Below are 12,572 nucleotides of genomic sequence, written 5' to 3' on the forward strand. Positions count from 1 at the left end.
TCGAAATCAGGAACAGCCCCTCGAAATCAGGGACAGTCCCTCGAAATCAGGGACAGTCCCTCGAAATCAGGGACAGTCCCTCGAAATCAGGGAGAGCCCCTCGAAATCAGGGACAGTCCCTCGAAATCAGGAACAGCCCCTCGAAATCAGGAACAGTCCCTCGAAATCAGGGACAGTCCCTCGAAATCAGGGACAGTCCCTCGAAATCAGGGACAGTCCCTCGAAATCAGGAACAGCCCCTCGAAATCAGGGACAGTCCCTCGAAATCAGGGACAGTCCCTCGAAATCAGGGACAGTCCCTCGAAATCAGGGAGAGCCCCTCGAAATCAGGGACAGTCCCTCGAAATCAGGGACAGCCCCTCGAAATCAGGGACAGTCCCTCGAAATCAGGGACAGCCCCTCAAAATCAGGGACAGTCCCTCGAAATCAGGGACAGCCCCTCGAAATCAGGAACAGCCCCTCGAAATCAGGGACAGTCCCTCGAAATCAGGGACAGCCCCTCAAAATCAGGGACAGTCCCTCGAAATCAGGGACAGTCCCTCAAAATCAGGGACAGTTGGGAGCTCTGTGATTGTTTTGTAGGTGTTTGTTTGCATGCTCTATCCCTCCTTCTTTGTATTGTTCTGATTCTCGGGCTCGCTCTGTAGTCTGACTTTCACTTTCGTTTCTTCTCTAGTCCAGGAGGAGATGATGACGTCGGCTGATCTGCGGAAGTCACTGGAATGTCCCGTCTCTCTGAGTTCTTATATTGATCCAATCATCCTGAACCGTGGACTCAACTACTGCCGGGGTGTGTCATTGTGTGCGGGATACATGGTGTCCCTCTGGAGAGAAGAGACTAAGGCTTTGTCCGTACTGAGATCTGGGCGACAGGTAATTCATACCTGGAGGGGATATACTGGGGGGGAGGGGAGATCTGGAATAACACTAAACATCGTCCTCTCACTTCTTCATAAACAGGCAGGTGAGGGTTTTATTAGAATGCCATCTCCTCCTCCCCACTGATTTATACTATTATTTATTATTATTATTAATTATTATTATTATTATTATTATTATTATTATTATTATTATTTAATAATTATTTATTATTAATTATTATTAATTATTATTATTATTATTATTATTATTATTATTATTATTTATTTATTATTATTATTATTATTATTATTATTATTATTATTATTATTTATTATTATTATTATTATTTATTCATTTATTTCACATTCTGCATTTCTCTCTTAGACCAGAGTAAATTTCCAGCTCCCAACCCTTCTGTGCTGTCCCTTTATATCCTAATAGATTGTAAGCTCTTCTACCCTCTGTATCCTGCGTTATATCCTTTTAGATTGTAAGCTCTTCTGTCTTCTGCATCCTCCTTTATATCATAATAGATTGTAAGCTCTTCTGTATCCTCCTTTATATCCTAATAGATTGTAAGCTCTTCTGTCTTCTGCATCCTCCTTTATATCATAATAGATTGTAAGCTCTTCTGTATCCTCCTTTATATCCTAATAGATTGTAAGCTCTTCTGTCTTCTGTATGCTCCTTTATATCATAATAGATTGTAAGCTCTTCTGTCCTCTCCTTTATATCCTAATAGATTGTAAGCTCTTCTGTCTTCTGTATGCTCCTTTATATCATAATAGATTGTAAGCTCTTCTGTCCTCTCCTTTATATCCTAATAGATTGTAAGCTCTTCTGTCTTCTGTATGCTCCTTTATATCATAATAGATTGTAAGCTCTTCTGTCCTCTCCTTTATATCATAATAGATTGTAAGCTCTTCTGTCCTCTCCTTTATATCCTAATAGATTGTAAGCTCTTCTGTCTTCTGTATGCTCCTTTATATCATAATAGATTGTAAGCTCTTCTGTATCCTCCTTTATATCCTAATAGATTGTAAGCTCTTCTGTCTTCTGTATGCTCCTTTATATCATAATAGATTGTAAGCTCTTCTGTCCTCTCCTTTATATCATAATAGATTGTAAGCTCTTCTGTCCTCTCCTTTATATCCTAATAGATTGTAAGCTCTTCTGTCCTCTGTACCCTCCTTTTATATTCTAATACAGGTGTCTATAAACTTTCTAAACAAAGGGCCAGTTTACTGTCCTTCATGCTTTAGGGAGGGCGAACAGTGGGAGGAATAGTGCCCCATTGTTGGTGTTTTTGGGAGGAATAATTTCCCATCATTGGTGTCAGTGGGAGGAATAGGGCCCCTTTGTTGGTGTCAGTGGGAGGAATAGTTCCCCATTATTGGTGTCAGTGGGAGGAATAGGGCCCCTTTGTTGGTGTTTTTGGGAGGAATAATTTCCCATCATTGGTGTCAGTGGGAGGAATAGGGCCCCTTTGTTGGTGCCAGTGAGAGGAATAGTGCCCCATCGTTGGTGTCAGTGGGAGGAATAGTGCCCCCTCGTTGGTGTCAGTGGGAGGAATAGTGCCCTATTGTTGGTGTCAGTGAGAGGAATAGGGCCCCATCGTTTGTGTCAGTGGGATGATTAGTGCCTTATTGTTGGTGTCAGTGGGAGAAAAAGTGTCTTGTATCAGTGAGATATCGCTCTCTGTGTCCAAGTCCTGACAGTTTCCCCCACAGCCGGCAGGAGAGGAGTGGAGCTGGCTGCGAGGGACGGGGGGGCGGAGGAGGAGGACAGGAGCTGCAAAAGAAGAACACGGGGGCCGGAGGAGAACAGGGGGGGGGTGGAGAAGGACACGGAGTGGGCCGGAGGAGAACAGGGGGGGGCGGAGAAGGACACGGAGGGGGCCGGAGGAGAACAAGGGGGGTGAAGAAGGACACGGAGGGGGCCGGAGGAGAACAAGGGGGGTGGAGAAGGACACGGAGGGGGCCGGAGGAGAACAAGGGGGTGGAGAAAGACACAAAGGGGGCTGGAGGAGAACGGGAAGGTGGAGAAGAACACGGAGGGGGCTGGAGGAGAACAAGGGGGTGAAGAAGGACACGGAGGGAGCCGGGGGAGAACAGGGGGGTGAAGAAGGACACGGAGGGAGCCGGAGGAGAACAGGGGGGCAGAGAAGGACACGGAGTGGGCCGAAGGAGAACAGGGGGGGCAGAGAAGGACACGGAGTGGGCCGAAGGAGAACAGGGGGGGCGGAGAAGGACACGGAGGGGGCCGGAGGAGAACAAGGGGGGTGAAGAAGGACACGGAGGGGGCCGGAGGAGAACAAGGGGTGTTGAGAAGGACACGGAGTGGGCCAGAGGAGAACAGGGGGGGTCGGAGAAGGACACGGAGTGGGCCGAAGGAGAACAGGGGGGGCGGAGAAGGACACGGAGGGGGCCGGAGGAGAACAAGGGGGGTGAAGAAGGACACGGAGGGGGCCGGAGGAGAACAAGGGGGGTGGAGAAGGACACGGAGGGGGCCGGAGGAGAACAAGGGGGTGGAGAAAGACACAAAGGGGGCTGGAGGAGAACGGGAAGGTGGAGAAGAACACGGAGGGGGCTGGAGGAGAACAAGGGGGTGAAGAAGGACACGGAGGGAGCCGGGGGAGAACAGGGGGGTGAAGAAGGACACGGAGGGAGCCGGAGGAGAACAGGGGGGTGAAGAAGGACACGGAGAGAGCCGGGGGAGAACAGGGGGGCAGAGAAGGACACGGAGGGAGCCGCGGGAGAACAGGGGGGTGAAGAAGGACACGGAGGGAGTCGGGGGAGAACAGGGGGGCAAAGAAGGACACGGAGGGAGCCGGGGGAGAACAGGGGGGCAGAGAAGGACACGGAGGGAGCCGGAGGAGAACAGGGGGGGCGGATAAGGACACGGAGGGGGCCGGAGGAGAACAGGGGGGCGGAGTAGGACACGGAGGGGGCCGGAGGAGAACAGGGGGGGCAGAGAAGGACACGGAGGGTGCTGGAGGAGAACAAGGGGGGTGGAGAAGGACACGGAGGGGACCGGAGGAGAACAGGGGGGGTGAAGAAGGACACGGAGGGAGCCGAAGGAGAACAGGGGGGGCGGAGAAGGACACGGAGGGGGCCGGAGGAGAACAAGGGGGGTGAAGAAGGACACGGAGGGGGCCGGAGGAGAACAGGGGGGCGGAGTAGGACACGGAGGGGGCCGGAGGAGAACAGGGGGGGGCAGAGAAGGACACGGAGGGTGCTGGAGGAGAACAAGGGGGGTGGAGAAGGACACGGAGGGGACCGAAGGAGAACAGGGGGGGCGGAGAAGGACACGGAGGGGGCCAGAGGAGAACAAGGGGGGTGAAGAAGGACACGGAGGGGGCCGGAGGAGAACAAGGGGGGTGGAGAAGGACACGGAGTGGGCCGGAGGAGAACAGGGGGGGTCGGAGAAGGACACGGAGTGGGCCGAAGGAGAACAGGGGGGGCGGAGAAGGACACGGAGGAGGCCGGAGGAGAACAAGGGGGGTGAAGAAGGACACGGAGGGGGCCGGAGGAGAACAAGGGGGGTGGAGAAGGACACGGAGGGGGCCGGAGGAGAACAAGGGGGTGGAGAAAGACACAAAGGGGGCTGGAGGAGAACGGGAAGGTGGAGAAGAACACGGAGGGGGCTGGAGGAGAACAAGGGGGTGAAGAAGGACACGGAGGGAGCCGGGGGAGAACAGGGGGGTGAAGAAGTACACAGAGGGAGCCGGAGGAGAACAGGGGGGTGAAGAAGGACACGGAGGGAGCCGGGGGAGAACAGGGGGGCAGAGAAGGACACGGAGGGAGCCGCGGGAGAACAGGGGGGTGAAGAAGGACACGGAGGGAGTCGGGGGAGAACAGGGGGGCAAAGAAGGACACGGAGGGAGCCGGGGGAGAACAGGGGGGCAGAGAAGGACACGGAGGGAGCCGGAGGAGAACAGGGGGGGCGGATAAGGACACGGAGGGGGCCGGAGGAGAACAGGGGGGCGGAGTAGGACACGGAGGGGGCCGGAGGAGAACAGGGGGGGGCAGAGAAGGACACGGAGGGTGCTGGAGGAGAACAAGGGGGGTGGAGAAGGACACGGAGGGGACCGGAGGAGAACAGGGGGGGTGAAGAAGGACACGGAGGGAGCCGGGGGAGAACAGGGGGGCAGAGAAGGACACGGAGGGAGCCGGAGGAGAACAAGGGGGGGGGGGAGAAGGACACAGAGGGGGCCGGAGGAGAACAGGGGGCGGAGAAGGACACAGAGGGGGCCGGAGGAGAACAAGGGGGGGCAGAGAAGGACACGGAGGGAGCCGGGGGAGGAGCACACACAAGGGAATGATCAGTGCAGCAGAAAACAACCGTGGGAGGGAGAGAAGGAGGAGCGGCTGGCAGCTAAAAAGCTATACATGGAGATCGGTGTTCACAGCTGTTTTCTGCTGCCGCACCGATCATTTCCGGGAGATCTGGAGGCACTTGCATGTGTGTGGGAGCCGCCGCAGAAATGCGGGAGTCTCCCGCACCTTGCGGGAGACTTGAGAAGTTTGGTATGGTCACTGTTTGGCTTTCATTTCTCTCTCTTGTTTACAGAGATAATGGCATCAGTTGATCGGAGAAAGGAGCTGGATTGTTCCATCTGTCTGAACACTTATGAAGATCCTGTAAACCTTGAGTGCGGACACGACTACTGCCGGAAGTGTATTGATCAAGTGCTAGACACACAGAGGTGGTCTGGGGGTTATTTTTGTCCTCAATGCAGAGAAAAGTTTCCAAAAAGGCCTGCACTGCATAAAAACATTGTGCTTCGGAACATGGTGGACACATTGTCATCTCCTCAGCTAGATAAGGAGAAGTCTGGGATTTTGTGCACATACTGCATCCACACACATGTACCCGCTGTCAGATCCTGTCTGCTGTGTGAAGTTCATTTGTGTGATGGCCACTTGAAAGTCCACAGCATGGCAGGAGAGCATGTTATATCTGACCCCACCACTTCCCCGAAGAACCGCAAGTGCAACCTTCATAAGAAGATGCTGGAGTATTTCTGCACCAAGGACTCCACCTGTGTCTGTGTGTATTGTCTGATTGGAGAGCACGCAGGCCACGACAAGGAGCCTCTGGATGAGGCCTATGAGAAGAAAAAGAAGGAAATGGCCAATGCTCTCAGTAAGTTGAAGACAAAGAAAGAGGAGACCGAAAAGAAAGTCAAAAGTCTGCAGGACGAGAAGAGAAAAGTGGAAGAAAAATCAGCTGGGGACACAGAGAGAGTCACCGCCCTGTTCAGGGACCTCAAGACACGACTAGAAGATCTAGAGAAGCGAGTCCTACGCAAAATCACCGAACAGGCAAAGAAGGTCTCGCATGTGTCAGAGCTGATCCGGAAGCTTGAACGAAAGAAGGATGAACTGTCCAGGAAGATACATCGCATTGAGGAACTGTGTAACATGACCGACCCACTGACTGTCCTAATGGAACCAGACATAGGTAACCTAAGTGATGCGGAGGAGGAAGGTAATGAAGACATAGCGAGACACGATAGACCCCTACATGATGGAGATCTGGACGTGGTTGGGATCTCACAAACATTACACACCATATCTGATCTGATAACAGGGGTAAATTCCTGTTTCTATAAGAATACATCCATAGACATATTACTGGATGGAAACACGGCTGGTCACAAGCTACGTATATCAGATGACAGAAAAATGGCATCCTGGTCCTTACCCAAGAAGTACCCAGAAACACCAGAGAGATTTCAGTGTTCTCAGGTGATAAGTAGTCAGAGTTTCCCCTCAGGTCGACATTTTTGGGAAGTGGATGTCGGGGGATCGACGACATGGAAAATCGGGATGTGTTACCCCAGTATAGAGAGGAAATTGTGGCCCCAGGTACAAATCGGAAATAATAACAAGTCCTGGTGTTTGCAGAGGAGTGAGGGCGGTAACGGGTATGCCGTGGTACATGACAGTGAAAAGGTCCAGTTACCAGCTAATATCTCCGCTAATAGAATCAGGATATGTCTGGATTATGAGGCCGGGCAGTTGTCCTTTCACGAACTGTGTGTCCCGATCCGACACCTCCACACCTTCACTGTCATCTTCATTGAGCCCCTCCATGCTGTTCTATGGGTAGGGTCAGGTAATGTAAAGTTGATAGGGGGTGCAAAATAATAGAAATCTCCCAAGAAAAGGAGAGTCGGGTAATGTGGTCTTGTTGGGGGGTGGGGGGGCTGTAGAGGCAGGCAGTGCATATATTGTAAGGTGAAGGGTGTTTAGTCAGGCAGTGTAGTCAGGACAGGAAGTGTGGTCAGGCTGAAAAGTGGGCAGCAGTGCAGTCAGAGTGGAGGGTGTACAGACAGGCAGTGAATATATATGGTGGAGGGTGTGCAGTCAGGCAGTGTGGTCAGGACGGAGGGTGTGCAGACAGTGTGGTCAGGACGGAGGGTGTGCAGACAGTGTGGTCAGGACGGAGGGTGTGCAGACAGGGTGGTCACAATGGAAGGTGTGCAGGCAGTCAGTGTGGTCAGGACGGAGGGTGTGCAGACAGTGTGGTCAGGACGGAGGGTGTGCAGACAGTGTGGTCAGGACGGAGGGTGTGCAGACAGGGTGGTCATAATGGAAGGTGTGCAGGCAGTCAGTGTGGTCAGGACGGAGGGTGTGCAGACAGTGTGGTCAGGACGGAGGGTGTGCAGACAGGGTGGTCACAATGGAAGGTGTGCAGGCAGTCAGTGTGGTCAGGACGGAGGGTGTGCAGACAGTGTGGTCAGGACGGAGGGTGTGCAGACAGTGTGGTCAGGACGGAGGGTGTGCAGACAGTGTGGTCAGGACGGAGGGTGTGCAGACAGGGTGGTCACAATGGAAGGTGTGCAGGCAGTCAGTGTGGTCAGGACGGAGGGTGTGCAGACAGTGTGGTCAGGACGGAGGGTGTGCAGACAGTGTGGTCAGGACGGAGGGTGTGCAGACAGTGTGGTCAGGACGGAGGGTGTGCAGACAGGGTGGTCACAATGGAAGGTGTGCAGGCAGTCAGTGTGGTCAGGACGGAGAGTGTGCAGACAGTGTGGTCAGGACGGAGGGTGTGCAGGGAGTGCAGGCAGACAGTTTGATCACGGTGGAAGGGGTACAGGCAGACAGTTGTCAGGGTGTGTGTGTGGGGGGGGGGGGCAGGCAGACATGTTATACAGTCCAGATGTAAGTTGTATGAAATCGTCATGTAGTGTTATATGGGGCCATTGAAAATTAATTAAAGTCTCTTCTTTTGTTAATTATGCACTGTGCTTGTTGGATTGTCTTTTTTTTTACTGTACTTACAAATATCGTATTAAAGAATAATAATATATAATAGAAATATAACACCTCAGCTTTGGCACTACAAAGAGGACCCGTCTTAGTAGTAGATCTCCATGCACAGTACTATTCCACTGAGACATTTAGGCTGCACTCTTGGGTTGAGCGGTGGAGAGACTTGATGCTCTTCTCCCTTCTTCTTCCTTTACTCTCCTATCTATTCTATGTAGTCTGGTTTGTGTTCTCTATAATACAGTTAGAAAAAAGCATGACAGGTCCTCTTAAATATGAGATCTGGGGGTCAAAAAGACGTCACATCTCATATTTACACTAAAATGCAATAACATTTTTTTTTACGTCATTCTAAACAAAATATATATATATATCTTGTAAGAGCTATGGGCGGAAGTGATGTTTTGACGTCACTTCCGCCCTGCAGTGATATGGAGACGGGTGGGTGGCCATCTTCCCCTCACTTGTCTCCAAGCCACTGACAGAGATGGATCCGATCGCCTCTGCCGCTGCCGACGGCTTCGGTAATCGGCGGAGGGCACCGGAGAGCGGTCGGGGGGGACCCTTTCCCGCCGCCGATAAAAGTGATCTTGCAGCAAATCCGCCACAGAGACCACTTTTATCTTGTAGCGGACCGCCCGCTGAAGAAGAGGATACCGGAGTTATGGTAGCTAGCTGCTACCATAACAACGATATTCCTCTTCAAACAGCCAAGGTATTCCTGCGGTGGGCGGTCCGTAAGTGGTTAAGAGATCCGGTGCCTGCCTGGTCCGCAGCCAGGGAAATCCAATGAAAACAAAGAAGAATGGCGGCACAGCCAAAAGTAAAATCCAAAGAATCTATTGAACGTCCATAAAAAATCAGGCGAACGTGACAAACATCAATCCAAAAAAGGTGCTGGGTCGACGCGTTTCACACAGAGGTGCTTACTCATCGCTCAAGGAGCGCTGCACAGACAGGAAGGAGCAGAGGGAGAACACAGCCCGCTCCTTCACTCCCCACAGCCCCGTTCTCTCCTACTCGAGGAGGAGTAGGCTTGTTGCTCTCACTATTCCTGGCCCCTCTCTATGTGGCGCCGGGGAGAAACATACACCCCCCCTTAGTTTCAGCCCTGATAGGTCACACTGTTCTCCAACATTACCACTTTCACCCCCATACACCCACAGCTGTCACTAAGGTCACACCCTCAGGGCAGTCTTAATAGCCTCATGGGCCCCTGGGCAAAGTAATGCTCTGGGGCCCCTACAATGATGACAGTGCAGGTAAACAGACATCAAGTAGTTAGGAGGCAGACTGCCTCCCCTGTGCATCTATCTTTCTCAGTGCCATCAATTTCGGGGCAGCGTGGGCTCAAGGACAAGCTGCTTTGGGGAAAGTGCAGGGGGCCCCTGGGCAGGGCCAAGGTGTGCCCTCTCATTAAGACACCCTACATGCACAACTACCTTCAAGCTGCTAAAAAGCAAGCAATTGGCCACGCATGTGCAGCAAAAGCTCAATGCTCCATTGGCAGCAGGAACTAAAGGCCAGAGAATAGTTTCAAGTTTCCACCCGGCTCCACCCGACAAGTTTCCGCCCGAATCCTTCAATCTTTTAATTGAGTAATGATTAGCATGCCTACAGGGCCAACTAAAGCTTGAGTGTTTTCCAGTTCAGCAGGAAACGTGCACTCACACGTGGGACTATATTCTATTTGGCATCCACAACGCTCAACGCAGCGACGGAAAAATGTTCCAAATGAACAGCTGTCCCAAAATGATGAAAATGGTTCCACCTGGCATCTTACACTGGTCTGGTGACACTGGGAGATCAGGAACCAGTGGTGGCCCATCCATTAGGGGGCGCCCGGGCTCTGGCCCCTCTATCCATACATCCATATGTATAATAGATAGATTCATGCATAGCATGAATCTATCAACGGCTGCTGTGGCCACCCCCTATTCATGCATCCGGCCCCTTTCAGGACGTGGGGCGCCTGAAAATACAGCGGCGGGGGTGGTTTTTTTTTTTTTAAAGCACCTGATAGGCGTCAAAATAGGGTGGGTTCAGGGCGCCATGAGCTCACCAAGGTGTTACAACAGCGAATTAATTTTCTCTGTTGATCCAGCCAATCAGAAGCGGGTGTAAGACCCGTTTTCCGATTGGCCCGAAAAGAGAAGACTCCCGATTGGCCTCCGAGGAGGAGGGAAGAAATTGAAGCTGCCATAATAACTAGTGGAAAGCAGGGGAGCAGAAGGCCGCCGCCGAGCAGGGGAAGCCGCTGGAGAAGCGATGGGGTAAGTGCTACCGACTGACCGAGGGGGTTGTGTCATACTGTTTGCCGCCCCCCCCCCAAAACAAATAACCTCCGGCTGCCACTGTCATGAACACTGTTGCTGGCTGCTCTAGTCTGATGACACTGAGACAGTGGCATTGCTAGGGGGGCAGGGGGATGACACCATATTAAGGGCGGCGAAAGCCCTGGCTAGCTGTGGCAGTTTTTATTCAGCCAGAACACCTCTGGCGCCGTGACCGTGCTAGCCTGGCATGTGTGTGTGTTTTTTTTTTCCTCCTCCTCGCCCTCACTAGTGCGCTGCTGAGCCTGTCACTATTCTCCGCCCTGGCGGCGGGGCTGTTGCTCGCTGCACTACACACTGTGGCCCGGATTCAGAAAGGAGATACGATGGCGTATCTCCGGATACGCCGTTGTATCTCTGAGTGTGCGGTGTTGTATCTATGCGACTGATTCATAGAATCAGTTACGCATAGATTTCCCTAAGATCCGACCGGCGTAAGTGTCTTACACCGTCGTATCTTAGGCTGCATATTTACGCTGGCCGCTAGGTGGCGCTTCCGTATATTTACGCGAGGAATATGCTAATTAGGTAGATACGGCGATTCAGAAACGTACGTCCGCCCGGCGCATTTTTTTACGTCGTTTACGTTCGGCTTTTTCCAGCGTAAAGTTACCCCTGCTATATGAGGGGTATCCTATGTTAAGTATGGACGTTGTTCCCACGTTGAGTTTTGAACATATTACGTCGTTTGCGTAAGTCGTTCGCGAATAGGGCTGTACGTAAGTTACGTTCACGCCTAAAGCAATGACGATTTGCGGCGTAATTTCGAGCATGCGCACTGGGATTCTTTCACGAACGGCGCATGCAGTGTTCGTAAAAAAAACGTAAAATTTGCGGGGTCACCTGAAATTTAGATAAAACACACCCACATCATCCACATTTGAATTAGGCAGGCTTACGCCGGAGCACATACGATACGCCGCCGTAACTTAGGGCACAAGTCCATTCTGAATACGGAACTTGCGCCCTAATTTACGGCGGCGTAACGTATCTGCGATACGTTACGCCCCGCCCATAGATAGACAATTCTATCTGAATCCGGGCCTGTGTCCTCCCAGGACCTCAGCTGCCGCTCGGGTGTGCCTGAGGCTGAGCCGCCCGTCCTATGCTGGTGCGGTAATGGGCGGGACTCGGGAGGGTGGCGGATTGCAATGGCGGTGTCCTCTGCCGCCCAAGTTGAGCTGTTGTACTAAGGGGGGGTGCATTAGCATGTAGTCCGCCGTCCAGTTACACCTGAGCGGCCCTGAGTTTGTGTGATTAGATGGAGGGTGGAGGGGTGTTCCTGTTTGTGTCTGGCGCCCTGTGCTCCTCTGATAACTGGAAGGAGAAGCTGCTCCCAGAGGCGGCTCTTTAATTAGGCAAATTAGGTTGTCGTCTAAGGCCTCACACTCACAGGGGCCTCGCGGCCGCCTAACTTGCCCAATGCATTACACCAGTTTTGAGGGACAGGGGACCTTAACGCTGCTGTGCACAGGCAGGATTAAGAGCCCTGACTCAGGAGCGGGGCCGCCGGCATCCCTAACAACCAGTGAATATCAGTGACACCACCGTCAATGACCCAGCATGCCCTCAGTCAATGACATCACAAGGCAGCGGGTTCACCAGGTGACATCACCGGGTGACCCCCTACCCCTTAGTTATTAAAGAGCAGAATCTGGGGGCCACCTTGTTAACAGGATGGGAGAGGCTCTGGAGAAGTCATGAAGGCGAGCATTGGGAGGAGGTAACAAGGTAATAAAAATGCACTCATTACTGTATAAATGTCATTGGCAGGGAAGAGGTTAACACTAGGGGTCGATCAAAGGAGTTAAATGTGTTCCCTAGGGAGTGTTTCTAACTGTGGGGGGATGGGACTGACCGGGGTAGGAGACATATCGCTGAAAAGCATTCTTCATTTACAGCATTAGCATCACACCTGCCTAAATGTTTTGCACAACACTGTATGTATAATATATATATATATATATATATATATATATATATATATATATATATCATCCGTCAAAAATAAAGGTATACTGTGTGCCCTGGGAACTGGCAGGCTCCAATCTGCCACTTCTATACCACCGCACTCTGAAAAGTTTTCTGGTTCAACAGT

At 52.1% G+C, this 12,572-nt stretch overlaps 1 protein-coding gene across 1 annotated transcript; it reads left to right on the forward strand.

Moving 5' to 3' along the window:
• Positions 1–566: 566 nt before the first annotated feature.
• Positions 567–8,113, forward strand: LOC120924359 (E3 ubiquitin/ISG15 ligase TRIM25-like). The gene is made up of 2 exons (XM_040335279.1): positions 567–873; positions 5,434–8,113. The coding sequence occupies exon 2, from the start codon at positions 5,439–5,441 to the stop codon at positions 7,014–7,016; it is 1,578 nt and encodes a 525-aa protein (XP_040191213.1). The 5' UTR covers positions 567–873; positions 5,434–5,438; the 3' UTR covers positions 7,017–8,113.
• Positions 8,114–12,572: the final 4,459 nt, after the last annotated feature.

Source organism: Rana temporaria, chromosome 1 (assembly GCF_905171775.1).
Source record: "Rana temporaria chromosome 1, aRanTem1.1, whole genome shotgun sequence".
NCBI lineage: Eukaryota > Metazoa > Chordata > Amphibia > Anura > Ranidae > Rana > Rana temporaria.